At 37.6% G+C, this 17,745-nt stretch overlaps 1 protein-coding gene across 1 annotated transcript; it reads left to right on the forward strand.

Moving 5' to 3' along the window:
• Positions 1–10,433: 10,433 nt before the first annotated feature.
• cdk5r2b (cyclin-dependent kinase 5, regulatory subunit 2b (p39)) lies at positions 10,434–14,331 on the forward strand. The gene is made up of 2 exons (XM_036573159.1): positions 10,434–10,673; positions 13,333–14,331. Exons 1-2 carry the CDS (start codon positions 10,470–10,472, stop codon positions 13,981–13,983), a joined length of 855 nt encoding a protein of 284 aa, XP_036429052.1. The 5' UTR covers positions 10,434–10,469; the 3' UTR covers positions 13,984–14,331.
• Positions 14,332–17,745: the final 3,414 nt, after the last annotated feature.

Genomic DNA, 17,745 nt, shown 5'->3' on the forward strand with positions numbered 1-17,745 from the left:
CAGAATCAGAATCAGCATATTTATTCTCTAAGCAGCAGACATACAATTTCGCTTGGTGCAGGTGTCAACATAAAAAAAAAAAATAATAATAATAATAATACAACCCCAGCTCCAAAAAAGTTGGGATGCTGTGTAAAATGTAAATAAATGTAAATAAAAACAGAATCCAATGATTTGCGAATCTCATAGACCCATATTTTATTCACAATAGAACATAGAACACAGATCAGATGCTGAAAGTGAGACATTTTACCATTTCATGAAAAAACATTAACTCATTTAGAACTTAATGGCAGCAACACATCTCAGAGAAGTTGGTACAGGAGCAACAAAAGGCTGGAAAAGTAAGTGGTACTAATAAAAAACAGCTGAAGGAGCAATTAGCTAACTCACATGACTGGGTATAAGAAGAGCATTTTAGAGAGGCAGAGACTCTCAGAGGCAAAGATGGGCAGAGGTTCACCAATCTGTGAAAAACTGCATCTAAAAATTATGAAACAATTTCAGAAAAATGTTCCCCAATGTAAAATTGCAAAGACTTTGGATATCCCACCATCTACAGTACATAATATCATCAAAAGATTCAGAGAATCTGGAGAAATCCCTGTACGCAAGGGACAAGGCCGACGGTCAATACTGGATGCTCGTGATCTTCAGGCCCTCAGATGGCATGGCATTCCAAGTGGTGGTGATAGGAACCAGGGGTCACCATGACTACAACACCAATATAGGCATTTTATTTACTATCCAAACCCACCAGTGGTCCGTACATGTGTTTTCTGAATTTATATATGAAATGCTGATGTCATCGATTGAGGAAAATCTGAAATAATAAGTTTTCTTTTGTTAAACACATCAGAAAACAAAAAACAAAGCAACAAAGGTCTCATTTTATGTTTTATTTTTTCACCGATGCCCTGAATTTAGCAAATAAACAGTAATTGTGTATTAACATGTGCAGAACTGTTTTCTGTAGAGGATGTGTTCATTTATTTTCAATTAAGCAACATGTTAAAACCAGAGGCACCCAAACTTTTGGAAATGGCTGTATGTGTCTGTAGTAACTGCACTATAATGAAATACACTGTATATGTGTGTTCAGAACATCTGTAGCATGAAATTGCTTGCTAAACAATAGATATCATTTTCACGTAATTAGTGCATTTCCTCTGATTGTCCAGAAGAGGGAGCCACTACACCGGCTGTGATTTTAAAGCCAGTGCTGGGGAGGCAGTATCTGCTCAGTGAACCAAAATGGGGTTACCTGAATTCACAGGTAGCTTTTTTTAGAAGAACAAGGTCAGTGGATGTTGATATACTGTGCTGATGCACACTCTTGTAAAAGATGGTTCTTCAAGGGTTCTTTGATGAAGACAATAGTTCTATGTAGAATCATGAACATTTAAAGAACCCTTTGCATGATTAAAGGGTTCTTTGCATCATGAAGTGCTCTTGAGATTGATGGAAAATGTGCATGAATGTGCTATACATGATTCTATATGGAACCTTTTTGAAAAGGGTTCTATATAGCACCAAAAAGGGTTCTACTTGACACTGTTACAATAGAAGAACCCTTTTTTGGTGTTAGACACATTCTCCACCAATCTGAAGAACCTTTTCACAATGCAAAGAACCCTTTAAGCATGCAAATGGTTATTTGAGTGTTTATGGTTCTATATAGAACCACTGTCATTACAGAACCATTGTCAAGAACTCTTAAAGAGATATATTTTTAAGAGTGAATTTATGAAGCAGTCTGTGTTTCTTGATTTCAAAGTCCAGTTGATGCTGATTCAGGATTAAAATCTTCCATCCATAGAACATCTTCAATAAACACTTCTATACTCTACAAGATATTAGTCCGTAAACATCCTCAATAATTGTTCATATACACTAGAATAGGAGATATTAGTCCGTACACATCCTCAATAATTGTTCATATACACTAGAATAGGAGATATTAGTCCGCAAAACATCCTCAATAATTGTTCATATACACTAGAATAGGAGATATTAGTCCATAAACAACCTCAATAAACACTCCTATACACTAGAATAGGAGATATTGGTCCATAAACATCCTCAATATACACTCCTATACACTAGAATAGGAGATATTGGTCCATAAACATCCTCAATATACACTCCTATAAGAGATATTAGTCCATAGAAAACCTCAATAAACACCCTTATACACTAGAATAGGAGATATTAGTCCATAAACAACCTCAGTAAATATTCATATACACTAAAGAAATTAGTCCATAAAAATCCCCAATAAGTACTAATATACGTTGGTGTAGGAGATATTCCTTAAACAACCTCAATAAACACTCATATACACTACAATAGGACATATTAGTCCATAAACACCCTCAATAAACACTCCTGTTCACTAGAATAGGAGATATTAGTTCATAAACAACTTCCGTAAATGCTCCTATACACTAACATAGGAGATATTAGTCAATAAAAATCCTCAATAAACACTCCTATACACTACAGTAGGAGATACTGGTTTATGAACAACCTCAATAAATGCTCCTATACACTGGAATAGGAGATATTAGTCCACATAAATCCTCAATAAACACTTCTATACACTAGAATAGGAGATATTGGTCCATAAACCTCAGTAAACACTCCTATACACTAGAATAGGACCTACAAGTCCATATAAATCCTCAATAAACACTTCTATACACTAGAATAGGAGATATTAGTCCATAAAGAACCCGAATAAACACCCAAACACACTAGAATAGGAGATATTAGTCCATATACAACCTCAATAAGCACTCATATACACTAAATTGAAGATATTGGTCCATAAAATCCTTAATAAACACACATAGATATTAGTTCATAAAAACCCTCAATAAACAATGATATACACTAAAATTGGAGATGTCAGTCCATAGAAATCCTCAATAAACACTCCTATAGACTAAAGTAAAAGAGATATTAGTTCATGAACGGTGTAAATAAAAGCTCTTATAGAGTGGAATAGGAGATGGAGTGGAGATGAGTGGATGGGGGAGGGTAAAGAGGCACTGAGAGTTTTGCTGTGAGTTGTTTTGCTCTTTCTGTCACTGCCTGTTTATCAGACAGGCCGACGTCTCTCTGCCTCAGACACAACATCACAGCGGCTCTTTCCATTTGCCATTTCCATTAGCCAGTATATGCATGGCTTTCTGTGCCCCACACAGGACCCCTCGCTTTTCAGAATGCTTTTGATAAATGTGCACACATATTAAATATTACAGGGACAGTGAAGAGGCCTCTTTCTGCCTCGTGCTTCTAAACTGTGAACTCACAATTAGAGTCAATTCCACACTTTTAAGGAACATTAGAAGAGAAGCATCTTCTTAATTTAACATTTATTTAAAATTCTAATACAACCAATTTTACTAATGTTTCAGTTTGCAGTCTATTTTTTTCTTCCATTCTTCATTCTTTTTTGTTTGTTTGTTTGTTTGTTTGTTTGTTTATTCTTTTACATTTTAAAAGAAGCCACTTTTCTCAGGCAGTGTAGGTCTGTACTAGATAAACATGCATTACTGTAAACCTGCCAGCTGTTTCAGTACCAGTTCAACACACCTTCATCCCCCTGGCCTCCTCAGTTCAGGAGACTACTTTAAAATGATTAATATTTCAAAGCCATAACATTTGATTTGCTGGGCTTTAGGCTGCAAACTGCTCCATTTGTTATACACGGCTGCTTAAACAGCTTCATCACTAATACTCTGCTAGTTTGCTAGTTAGCACACTAAAGATTTTGTGCACTTATTATGAGATTATCAGGTTTATTACGAGGAATTTATTACTAATAGTTTATTAGCCAGACAAAGCAATTATTCAAAAATTTACGTATGTCATGGTCAAACTTTCCAAAAAAAAAGGTTCGCATGGTTAGCCGATTAGCTCACTGATGCTAACCTAGCTGAGGGTGAGCGCGCTATGATCGAAGAGTCCACTCCTCACCATCTCCTCCTCCTTTGCTGTGAGTGGCCACTTATGTAAGTGTGACTGACCTCTGAGTAGCAAGCTGAAGTGGAAGAGGGCAAATTTAAAAAGTACTGATAGGGTTCTTTAGTAAAGCTGATGATTATAGAACCGTGAGAACTCAAAAAAACATTTGAATGCTTAAATGATTCTTTGCGTGGCTAAATATTTACCTTCTATGATGGAGAATCTGCTAAAGATGTTTTTTAAAAAAAGCTTTAAAAATTATTCTATATGGCACCAAATATACACACTTAAAAATCAGGGTTCTTCAAGCATCTTTAGTAAAGAGAATGGTTCTATATAGAACCATGAACACTCAAAGTACCCTATGCATGATTAAAAGTATAAAGATATCGCACCAAAAGGGTTCTTCTATTGTCACAGGATTGAAATCTTAACAACAGAAGAACCCTTTTTGGTGCTATATAGAACATTGTCCATCAATCTGAAGAACCCCTTTCATGATGCAAAGAACCCTTCAATCATGCACAGGGTTCTTTGAGTGTTCATGGTTCTATGTAGAACCATTTTCTTTAGAAGAACCATATTTCTAAGAGTGTAGTTGGGCTTCTTTGTGTGTGTATCTGCAACCCATAACCTCCCTCTAAAAGATGGCAATGCTTAGATGGTTGTGCCGCTTGGCATCCCAAATGGTTCAGTCATACAATCATTTTGGTACTATCTAGAACCAAAGTTTATTGTATGTTGACCATGAACTAACTTCATCAGTAACAAAAATGTATTTTTTCTTATTAACTTAGTTCTTATGTTTAATCCAAAGATCATAAACAAAACAACCCTTTGTCAGCTTAAATGCTACATACTGTTCTACGATCTTAAAAAAGATGGTTCTTCAAAGGTTCTTAATAAAGAAATTGATTCTATATACAATCATAAACACTCAAAGAACCCTCTGCATGATTAACAGGTTTTTGCATTGTGAAATGGTTCTTCAGTTTGATGAAGCATGTGCTGTAGATGGTTCTTTATAGCAGCAAAAAGGGTTCTGATAGTGTTTCAATGTCAAACTTATAACAATAAAATAATTTTTGGAGCTATATAGAACCCTTTTGAAAAAGGTTCTATATGGAACCATCTACAGCACATTCTCCATCAATCTGAAGAACCATTTCACTATGCAAAGAACCATTTCCCCTCGCAAAGAGTTCTTTGAGTGTTCATGGTTCTATATAGAACCATTTTCTTTACTAAAGAACCCTTGAAGAACCATCTTTTTTAAGTGTGTAGGCAAAAAAAAACTAATTAATAAACTAATTAATATAGAACCTCTATATTATGTGACAACCTCTTAAACTTTTCAAAAGGTTCTTCTCGCTCAAACATCTCATTTCAAAATAGTTCTTTATAGAAAATCCAGTGGAAGGTTCTTTAGAGAACCCAAAGTGGTTGCTCTACCCATTTTGGCACCTTTATTTTCCGGACTGGGTGTGAAGGATCTTCTACATGCTGTAAGGCGTGAGGAGACTGTAGAGCGCTGTGGGTTTTGAGGCGCTCCTCGGGGAGCAGAACTCGGGGGGATTTATTTTAAGGAGTTTGGCCAAATCTGAGACACCCTTTCTTCTGTAATATGGATTTCTCATTAATGGGTATTTTTATCTCTGCCCTGGAGTGGGGTATAATTAGAGCCTTTCTGAGAGGAGAACCAGAGTCATCATCAAAGATCTGCTCTCCTCATTCTGCTCTGCTCTGTGTTTCAGCCGCAGTTTCAGCAGTTTTAATGCAGGGACACACTTTCAGCTCTCAGCCTGAGAAAAACAGAAGCTGTAGTTTACAGACACAATTTGACGAGGCCTACAACAAAAAGTGAAACGCTAAGAATGATCTAACATAATACATAATCTCACAAATAATTTTATGGTAAAGAAAATGAGCATTTTTTAGGATTTTTATGCTGTAATCATTTTGTAAGCTTTATATTTACTGTGAATTAACTTCATCAGTAGTAAAAGTATATTTTTTCTCAGTAACTTGTATTTTTTGTCATTTCTTTTAAAAGCATGAATAAAAAGGTTAATAAACACAAAGGACAAAAACTACAATACACTTTTTGTAAGTTAGGGTTTTGGATTACAGCCCAGTCTGTCCTGATTTTCAGTTTCAGTTTCAGCCAAGAACTACAGAAATTTAATTTCAGTGCATCAATAATTTAGAATCAGGTGGTTGAAAGCAGGGCTCTCAAAGTACCAGCAATGTAGAGCACTAACCATAACTTTACATTAAATTCAAATCAACATTTTTCAACTCCTCTTGGTGCTACAGAACCCTGTACACTAATAATCCCAGACATAGGGGCAGTTTCTTTCCTCAGGCCATCACCCTCATAAACAGCTGACCAGCAGTATCACCTGCTGGGCCACAGCTACTCCTGTCTTTTCTGAATAGTCATTACACCCTGCTTCACATCCAGACCACTGTACACCACAATATAATTACCATACATGATGTACACAGCTATTGTGTGCACTACCATATGTATGTTGCTTGAAACCACATTCCTTCTGTGTGTAAACATACTTGGCCAATCGATCTGATTTTAATTCTGATTCCGATCATAGTAAAATATCTGCTCTTCTACAAACTAATGTGGATGAAAGTTTAGAATTTGAACTTTTCACACAAAATCTCCACTTGTTTCAGTGAGCTATGAAGAAAGAATAATCAAGTGAAACTTATGAAGGATCTAGGAAAACTAAAGTGAATAAAAGTTAACCCCTTAACTAGGTAGTTTTATTACACACCTCTATAGCCTAAGAACAGCTCTATTAGTTAAGTCCCTGTAGTTACTGAATAATAAGCCTTTGTATGAAATATATAAAACACACTGTGCAAAATATCGTAGCCCGCTACTGTACTGACACTCTCACTGCGCACGTTAGACTGTAAATACTGCTGATATTTCTAGCTGTGTTTATACTAATTGTGTTGTAAACTTCCTCATACCACTTAGTGCAATACCTGCTCTCATGTAATACAACAACCTGTCTTATATTGTAGGCTTTTTCTACTCTTTCACACTTTAACTTATGTCTCTTTTTTTACAACCCTATTCCCGAAAAAGTTGGGACGTTGTGCAAAATGCAAATAAGAACAAAATGCAATGATGTGCAAATCATTTAAACCATGTATTTCATCTAGTTGTGTAATGCTAAAAAAACACCTGGTGGTTGATTCACAACAGGTCAGTAACATGATTGGGTATAAAAGAGCATCTCAGAGAGGCGGAGTCTTTCAGAAGTAAAGATGAGGAGGGTTCACCACTCTGTGAAAGACTGCACGATCAAATAGTGCAACAATTCACGAATAACTTTCCTCAACGTAAAACAGCAAAGAACTTTTGCTTTTCATCATCTACGGTACATAATATCATTAAAAGATTCAGAGAATCTGGAGAAATCTCTGTATGTAAGGGACAAGGACAAAAACCAGTATTGGATAGCTGCAATCTTTGGGCCCTCAGGCAGCACTGCATTAAAAACAGACATGATTCTGTAGTGGAAATCACTGCATGGGCTCAGAAACACTTCTGAAAAACACTGTCTGTGAACACAGTTTGTCGCTGCATCCACAAATCCAAATCCACTAATTAAAACTCTAAAACACAAAAAAGAAACCATAAATAAACAGGATACAGAAACACCGCCGCATTCTCTGGGCCCGAGCTCATTTAAAATGGACTGAGCTGAAGTGGAGAAGTGTCCTGTAGTCCGACGAATCAACTTTTAAAATTTTTTGGAAATCATGGACACTGTGTCCTCCGGGCTAAAGACCACTCAGCTTGTTATCAGTGCACAGTTCAAAAGCCAGCATTCATGATGGTATAGGGGGGTATTAGTGCACATGGCATGGGTGACGTGCACATCTGTGAAGGCACCATCAATGCTGAATGATATAGATACATGTTTTGGCAACATATGCTGCCATCCAGACGACGTCTTTTTCAGGGAAGGCCTTGATTATTTATACAGTGTCAAACCACATCCTGCATGTGTTACAACAACATGGTTCCATAGTAAAAGAGTCCAGGCACTAAACTGACCTGCCTGCAGTCCAGACCTGTCACCACTGATTTGGCGCATTGTGAAATGAAACATATGACAAAGGAGACCCCGAACCATTGAGCAGCTAAAATCCTATGTCAAACAAGAATGGAAAAACTACAGCAGTGTCTCCTCAGTTCCCAAACGCTTACAGAGTGTTGTTAAAGAAGAGGTGATGAAACACAGTGGTAAACAGGCCCCCATCCCAACTTTTTTGGAACGTGTTGTTGGTATCAAATTCAAAATGGGCAAATATTTTTCAAAAAACAATAAAATTTCTCAGTTTCAACATTTGATAGTTTGTCTTTGTAGTATTTTCCTGATTTGCACATCATTGCATTCAATTTTTATTTACATTCTGCACAGCGCCTCAACTTTTTTGGAAATAGGGTTGTATTTCTGTCTAATTCATGTCTATTTTATGTCTATTTTTATTTCTGTCTAATATATTGCTGTTGTCGGAACAAAACCTTGTATCTCTAAAATGAGAACTTTTGAGAATGAAGTCATTTTGGGCCATTTCTTTTAGTCCAATCATCATACAATTCACACATAATGTAAAGGGCAACAGGCATTTTCAAATAATGTAAAAAACTGAAAAACAACAAAAATGGAGACACAAGGTTTTGTTCCAACAGCAGTGATAAGTAAGTTTACGTGCAATTATATGTAATACTGCAATTTCCCCTCAGGATCAATAAAGTTCTATCTATCTATCTATCTGTCTATCTATCTATCTATCTATCTATCTATCTATCTGTCTATCTATCTATCTGTCTGTCTGCCTGTCTGTCTGTCTGTCTCTGTCTATCTAAACCTGGAATGTTAAGGGGTTAAAACTTGACATGTGTTACAAACAAAAATGGCCTCTCGTGTTCCTTATTGAAACTGTTGGTTTTGCTGAGGGAGTTTAATTCTGGGAAAGTGAAGCTGCGTGTGATTAGCCTGATTAGCTTTTCACCTCGCCGCAGAGTACAATCGGAAACTTTCCACCTCTGAGCGCCACAAATAGAAGCGTTAGCCAAGTTTAACCAAGATCCAATTAGCTCTAAATACTACACGGATCCATTCATAGAGTCCCCACAGCGCATACTGAGCTGAGCTCCAGACAAACTCTTACTGTGTTGTGTAACGAATGATGGGGAGAGAAAATACAAACAAAGTCTAGTTTCATTTGTCTCATCTCAGTGCAGTGTGCTGTGCAAAAGCCAGAGACCACCTTTCATTGATTTCATTTCCAGTCAAAATTTCTGATGAGGTTAGATCTAACAAAATCCACTGGCACATAGAAAATCAAAGGAGAAAAAAGGAGAATCTTTCCCAAACTAGAGAGAAAATGTGCCTCCTAACAACCACCTGGAAGACCTGCTAGACACCAAAACTGCCCCCATCAGATAAACAGCACTTAAAGCTTTCATCTCTGAGAGAGAGGAGAAAGTCAAGCTGCTTCAGATCTGAAAACATCCACAGGTGTTTCTGTCCATCCTTCCACTGTGAGAAGATGACTCAGCGCTGTGGGTCTGAAAGGATGTGTAGCTGTTCAAGAAGAACCTCACTGAGAAAAGGAGACGGACACATCAAACAAAGAAGCTGAACGATGGACTGACCACCACTGAATGTGTTTGATTACTTCAGAAAATGATCAACCAGCTTCTAAGACTGAACTTGTGGAAAAATATCCCAGCAGAAGTTTCCCAAAAAGAATGGAAGCTGTAATAAGGGCAAAGTGTGGATACCTTAAATACTGAATACTGAAATGATATTTTAGTTTGTGAGTTATGAGTTTTGTGTTTTTTCTTGCCCTGAAAAATGAATAACTTGTACTTAAAAGCCATTTTTATTGGAAATTAAATAAATGAAGACGTCTCTGACTTTTGCACAGTACTGCATTTACATAAAGCCTTTAGATTAAAGTGTGTATGATAAGCCTGTAGTTTACAGGGTTAAATCTTGGGGTTATTATACTTTGCGCTAATTTCGGCACTGGAATGTGTGCTATTTCCATGCACCTGTTTCAGGTGAGGAAAAGCAGCACAAACCTCCTTTGGGGGACAGTGACTAAATTTAGCTCTTCAGCTCTAAGGCAGGACCCAGTAATATGGAGCTGAGCTGTGTTTGGTGCAGGAAGCTGCCCGTCTTGCTGGGGGTGCTTCTGATTGGCTAGCAGCTCAGACATGGAGGGATAATCCCTGTTTACAGAGCCCGAGAGAGAGAGAGAGAAAGAGAGGCTGACTGCAGCTGATTCACTCTCAAATCCGCTCTGTGTGAAGTGTCTGTGCTGAGCTGTAGGAGGGAGCGACCTGCACTGAACGTCCATTCACTGCCCGTATTTGGATTTCACTCACATCCAATGGAGCTTTAAGTGAGAAACTGCTTGGGATTTTTTTCACCGCAGCTGTAGCCATGGGCACCGTTCTGTCCATCTCTCCGTCCTCAGGGAAAGACTCAGGGCTGGACAATGGGTCAGAAGTGGCTGATAACAATGGGAAAATCCTAAAGAAACCGTCCATCATCGTGTCCACTTTTGCTTTTACACGGCTGGTCACCGCTTCGGCCAAGAAGAAAAGTGCCAAGAAAGTGAACCCCAATTCTGCTGCTCAGCCTCAGGTAAGCAATGGACAGGTAGATCAGCATACTTATATATACACACTGCAAGAATGGTGTCTTGTCAAGTAAAATTATCTTAAATATAGTTGATAAATCTAATATTTCTCCTGCTGAGATTGTTGTAAGCATAATTTAAGATTATTTAACTTATTTCTAGACATTGTCTACTTGTTTTAAGTAATTTTATTATTTATTATTTTTTTGGACTATTTCTGTTGGCCCATTCATCATGAAAAAAAAGGGTGACTGAAGTTTTCAAATTACACAGAAAATGAAAAGATATACAAGGCTTATGTGCAAAAGTGGTAATATATATATGGTTGTCGGAACAAAACCTTGTATCTCCAAAACGGTAACTTTACAGGAGAAGGAAAAAACATACTTCACTTTCAATGTAAGTCAATGGACCCAGACTGTTTGTCCAAGTAATTTTGTTATATTTCTTTGGTCCGTTCATCATGAAATTTACACTCAATGTAAAGGACAACAGGCATTTTCAAATTATGTCAAAAACTGACATATATATAAACAAAAAAAAAGCCATAACTTTTGCACAGGCCGCGTTCAGTGTTTTTATTTTGTCCCCCATTATGACTGGGGCGCTTAAACTTTTGCACACGACTGTATATTCGCCCCATCAAGTGTCTGGACATTTGTGCCATTGTAGCGTATATTTAAAAGGGACCAATCCAAGACCTTTCAAGAGGCGGATGAGTTTCAGATCTTTATTTCTTTGCAGATCTTCTGCAACTTTGAATCCAAAAATGTCTTCATATATATATCATATATGTCTTCATATAGTTCATGATCTGATCAGTGAACATAAACTCAGCAACAGCACTGTGAGAAAAGCAGCTCATTTAAGGAGTAACCTAAATAACTGTATTAAAGTTTGACAAATGGTTAATTAGTGCCCAAATACTTTTTGGTATCACTTTTTATCATACTTTTACTTTTTTATTTGTAAATGAAATGAAACTGAGACTTCTTACATTACATTACTAAATGTTTATTGGGCCTCATTCACTAATATCTTCCCTAGTTCGTTCTTAAACGTGTTCTTGATAAAGGTCCTAAGAAAAAGTCTACATCAGATTCATGTCGTGTTCTTAAAGCGCAGAACTGTTCTCCCCTTTGTGCTCTTGAGTGTGTGTAGATTCTGTTTTTACCTAAGAACAAACCCCACATAAGAGAACACTGGTGAATCAGAGTCTTCGTGAGAACTATTGAAGTGGGTTTAAGAAGAATTTTCTTCTTAAGAACAGTTGGTGAATGAGGCCCAATGGTATTATTTGCTGATGCTTAATTGACTGTATATTTCATAGCCCATATACAGTTAGATGCAAAAGTTTATACACCCCTGTTCAAATGACGTTTTGTTGATTTGCCAAGTGTAGATAAGTCAACACATCATCTACAGAGATTAAATATGTCAACTGTCTTCAAATTTTAGTGCATGATTTCTATGTATTTGCTAAACTTAACATATTGGGGGAGTGGATTATAAAATGTGCCATAAATTTTGCAAATGCCACATTTTATGTTTTATTTTTTTCCTCATTGTTAAATTCAGTGTAAATATATTGTCTTGTATGTCCATTTTTTCATTTTAAAAAGTCAGTTGTTGCTTATAATGTGTTAAAATAATGTGTTATCATAAATAATTTTGGTTTAAAATAACATTTAAAATATATTATATTATATTATATTATATTATATTATATTATATTATATTATATTATAGTTATTAAATGCGTTTTCCTTTTCCTTCAATCTTCTGTTTTTGTTTTTGTTTTCCACAACAGCAATGTGTTCATTTCTAAGGCTGTTAAATCCAAGCTTGTTCAGTTATCAATCTTAAGACTAATTATTTTGAAACTGTTGTACATGGTTTGGTAAATTACTTGGAAACGATGAAGCTGATGTGTAAGTTTGGTAGTTATATGAATGAGAAACTGAAGTGTAGTTTCACATGCAGAGCCTTAGAACCAGTTGACCAGTTAAGGATTAAGCCCATTTCTGGACTACACAGTATTCTGATAGAGTCTCCACTGAAAGGAAAATATAGTCCAGAACTAGGCTTAATCCCTGTCTGGACAACTGAGCCTTAGAGTTAAGGAGTTAATCCATTAGTCACTGTTTTATTTTGCTTTATTTAACACCATTTGAAAACATATGCTAACTGTCCTTTATATTAGGTTAATATTAATGATGAATGCACCAATAGAAGCATTATGAGGTTATATGTTTCACGTCAATATTTTATGCCAAAAGACCAAAAAAGGTCTCATTAACACGCAATAAAGTTAAGAATGTTTTTTTCCTTCTCCTATAAAATGACCATTTACCATTTTCCCCCCGCACATTAGCCTTTCGTGATGAACTGACCAATAGAATTGGAATAAAATTTTGGGTGATTTTTATTTCTTAGCATTTCATGATGAATGGCCCAATAGAAATCCTGCAAAATTACATTATAAATAAAATCTCATTACATTAATATGCATTAAAATTAAGATTTTCTTTCTATTTTCCTAAAAATTTCGAGATTTTCTTAGCACCACTGTGATATACCAGTGCCAAAGTGGAATTCCGATTTCATTTGAAGTCAATGGACAGTAAATCATTCTGACTCTGCTTGTTTTTCTCATTTCTGAAGAATGAAATTGTGAAGAAATCGTCGGCGCAGCAGACCAAAACCGCACCTGTCGCTGTGCCCATCCCGACGGTCCCTCCGTCTGAGAAACCCAACCCAGATCCGGTCCAGACTAAGTGCGTCCAGAAGCAGCCCAGCAGCCACTCTCTGCTTTCTCCGACACGAGTGATCGTCCAGGCTTCGACGGGGGAGCTGTTGCGCTGCCTGGGGGAGTTCATGTGCCGCCGCTGCTTCAGACTGAAGCTCAGCCCAAACGAGGTCATCCTGTGGTTCAGAAATGTGGACAGGACTCTGCTGCAGCAAGGCTGGCAGGAGCAGGGCTTCATCTCTCCGGCCACCCTGGTGTTCGTCTACCTGCTGTGCAAGGAAACAGTGACTGAGGACATTCAGAGCCAGAATGAGCTTCAGGGAGTGTTCCTCACCTGCTTGTACCTGGCCTACTCTTACCTGGGCAACGAGATCTCCTACCCTCTGAAGCCCTTCATCAGTGAGGGCAATAAGGATGTGTTCTGGGAGCAGTCTCTGGGCGTCATCGACAATCTGAGCGGCAAAATGCTCCAGATCAACATGGATCCGCACTTTTTCACCGAGGTCTTCCAGGACCTCAAAAACGAAGGCGAGACGAAGAAGGACGGGAGCGACGTGGACCGTTAAAACACATGAAAGAACAACAAAAAAAAAAAACAATGTGCATGAGTTTTACTAAAAAGCATTTACTTGAATAGTGGAGTCTGCTTGAGAGCACAGCAGATGCACTGGTTCCTCTAAATGGCATAGCAGGTTTTTTAAATCCGTCACATTATCTGTAACAGTATTAAAATACCTCCTGTTGTACTGTGACATGCAGTAGCAAATGCACTGAAAAAATGCATTGAAATTTTTGATTCAAGTACACTATATGGCTAAAAGTATGTGGACACCTATATAATCTCACTGGACATCCCATTGCACAACCTTGGGCACTAATATCCAATCGACATTCCAATACATTCCAAAGGTGTTCAGTGGGGTTAAGGTCAGGGCTCTGTGCAGGCCACTGGAGTTCCTTCACACCAAACTCGTCTAACTTTATAGAGCTCGCTTTGTGCACAGGGGCTGGAGCAGGAAAGACTCTTCCCCAAACTGCTGCCACAAAGCTGGAAGCGTATAATTGTCTAAAGTGTCTTTGTGCTGTAACATTAACATCACCCTTCACTGGAACTGAGGGGTCCAAACCCTGAAAAACAGCCCAGCCCATCATCCCTCCTCCACCAAACTTTACTGTTGGCACTATGCATTCCAGTAGGTAACGTTCTCCTGGAAAACCCAGATTCATCCATCAGACTGACAGATAGAGAAGCTGATTCATCACTCCAGCTTTATACCACTCCAGCCGACACTTGACATTGCGCGTAGTGATCTTAGGCTTGTGTGCAGCTGCTCAGGCATGGAAACCCATATCATGAAGCTCCTGATGCTCAGGTCTTGTGCTGATGTTGCTTCCAGAGGCAGTTTGGAAGTCTATAGTGAGTGATGCAACAGAGGACAGCCCCACTCTGTGTTTGCATGATCAGCCACTTCATGGCTGAGCTGTTGTTTCTCCTAGACGCTTCCATTTCACAATAATAGCACTTACAGTTGTCTGGGGCAGCTCTAGCAAAATTTTCACAAACTGATTTGTGGCAAAGGTGGCATCTTGTAACAGTGCCACGTTTAAAGTCACTGAGCTCATCAGTACGACCCTCTCCTGCCACATACTCTTGGCCATATAGTGTATGTCCGATATTTCTATATGAATAAAATATATTATAGCAACACGATTATTCGGCAAAGACATTCTGCTTGCCAGAACATTTGTCAATAATTGTGTTGATGTAACATATTTGGAGACACTTCAGTATAATGCCATTGTAATGCTCTCATTATGATAGCTAAGTAGCTGCATATTACCTGGCTGCTCATTTCCATTTTTTGTGTATTTCCAGACCACCTTTATTTGTATACATAAGGCGTACATCACAGTCTTGTGTACAAGCCTTACCTAAGCACTGGCTCTATAATGTGTTTCTTTTCAATGCCTCAAATACAAATCACTAGGTAGCACTAAATCAAGGCAGAATAACTTTCATTCATTTATCAGCCTCAACATTAGTGCGGTTCTTTATCACCATTGGTTGGATTCCCAGTGGTCATATGATGTATTTGCACAAAGCATGCTTGGTATTGTAGAACATGGGTATTGAGGGAACACTGATGGGCAATAAATGCTAAAAGGACACTCAGTGCTGCACTACTAAAACACAAAAGGCTGGTAATAAGAGCATTACAAGAACATTATTATACTGAAGTGATGCAGATTTTATTCACAACTGTTACTGTTACTGTTTCCAGCGTTGGGTTTACGGGTTTGGTGGCACCTCAATGCATGCAGGAAGATTTCTGTTTGTCGTAAACTACCTGAGCATCCTTTGTTACTGTGGGAATAAGTTTAAAATAAGTTTAAAAAAGGTTATGTTGATGTTTTCCTCATGTGTCACCCAGCACTGCCATCATGGGTGGATTTCAGCAGAACTGTCGGAGATGCTGAATCCATTGTAAAATGATGGGCTTCATTTTCTCTTCTAGTTTAGCGACAGTCAACACTGAGGATTCTGAAGATTTTGATTGTGCCAATTCATGTTCGGTTCAAGGATTCCAGTCTTGTTTTCTATTTGTTACAAAAGAAGTCAGCAGGTCAGATTACTGTTAGTTACTGAAGTTTATTTTTTGTCACTGTTTTCTTGCTTGAATGCCTGAATGAAATAAATCCCAGTCTATCTGCTGGTGGTGACTGTAATAGCCTGCGTCAGGCCTGTTTTTGTCTGTTCCTGTGAAGAAGCTCAGCTGTAACCTAGATTTGCATCGCATTCGCTTGGAAGAATAGAACTGAAGCACGAGATGCACTAAATGTGGAGTTTAAAAGAAGGAGGCAAAACAACTGGAAACAGTTTGTTAGGCTGTAGTTTGTATTGCAAGTATCCTAGATAGCACAATAGCTATCCCAGCTGAGGAGAAATGCCCTTGTAGAAGATCACGAGTCCTCATCAGGATCCGTTGCACTGGTCAGCTGTAGTGTTATTGTTCGCTTATTAGCTCATCTGAAGAGGCAGCTTTCGTTACTCATCCAACACAAAAAGCTACTGATATCCCTCGGCTTCTTTTTGCTGTTGTCTATGAACACTTATGAATACTGAAATACCAAAATCAGTCAGAATGCCCATAACCTCTACACCAGTGCAGGCTTATCTAGCTAGCTAGCATAGTGACTAATCCAGCAGTTTTCAAGGAATGAGATTTGTAACTTACTAAATCTTCAGCTAGATTACATATTGTACTAACTAGCAAACTGTATATCAAAACTTCATAGCCAGCTGGTTTAAGTTGTTTTGCCTCTTTCCTTTCAACACCACATCAACTAGGTGTAGCGTTGCAGTAATAACCATGCATTACCGCATCAAAACTGGCAAAATCTCACAAACAAGGTTGGAAATGAAAAATTTCATTAATTAAGTCTGGGAGTCCTAATTTAATCAGTTTTATTTGTGTTTTTTTTCTGTAATGTAATGCAGACAATATATCTAATATATCTGGATTTGATATTGTAAGAATATTAGAAGATTATTCAGCCAATTTCCAGACATTTTTACTTGTTCTAAGTGATTTTATCTCATGAAGGTGCTTTATTAAATTAGCTGATTGTTATACCTGTTTTGGGAAATAATGCAGATAATTTGGATTGTTTCAAGCAACAATGTTTGAAAAAAGTAAAATGATCTGCCGATGGAATGAGACACTTTCACTAGATAAAATTACTCAGAATGAGTAAAAAATGTCTAGAAATAAGTTCATTAATCTCATAATATTTTAACAATCTGATAATGAGAAATACTGGACACATTAAATAGATTTAAGATGGTAATATATCATGTTTTGCAGTACAGTATCTGAGCTAGTTGAAGGTGATGGGGAGGTAAAATGTGATATTATTGGTTAATATTATTTTGCCCCGCCCACTGGTGCATGGTGACATCAGAAATCAGAAAATCTGTTATAGGCAGCAAAAGTCGTATCAGATTTTTATGAAAGATTACAGGAAAACCAAAAAATTAGTCTTTTGCTGGTATGACATCATAAATCAGTCTTAATATTACCTAACTAAGGTAAAACAAATGTTTTTTTCCTTCTCCTAAATTTCCATTTCAGAGATATGAGGGTTTGTTACGACAGCGATGGTAAGTTACAAATATTAGATATTCAGCGAATGCAGCTCCATCTGATTTAACAATGTCATTGAAGAAGGACTTCAAAGATCAGATCAATCCTGTTAACACACACACGCAGCGCTGTGATCCACTTTGATGTTCCATCACAGGTGGAGGTGTTTTTGTCTCCTTTTCT

The sequence above is a fragment of the Colossoma macropomum genome, unplaced genomic scaffold (genome assembly GCF_904425465.1).
Source record: "Colossoma macropomum unplaced genomic scaffold, Colossoma_macropomum, whole genome shotgun sequence".
NCBI classification, from domain to species: Eukaryota; Metazoa; Chordata; class Actinopteri; order Characiformes; family Serrasalmidae; genus Colossoma; species Colossoma macropomum.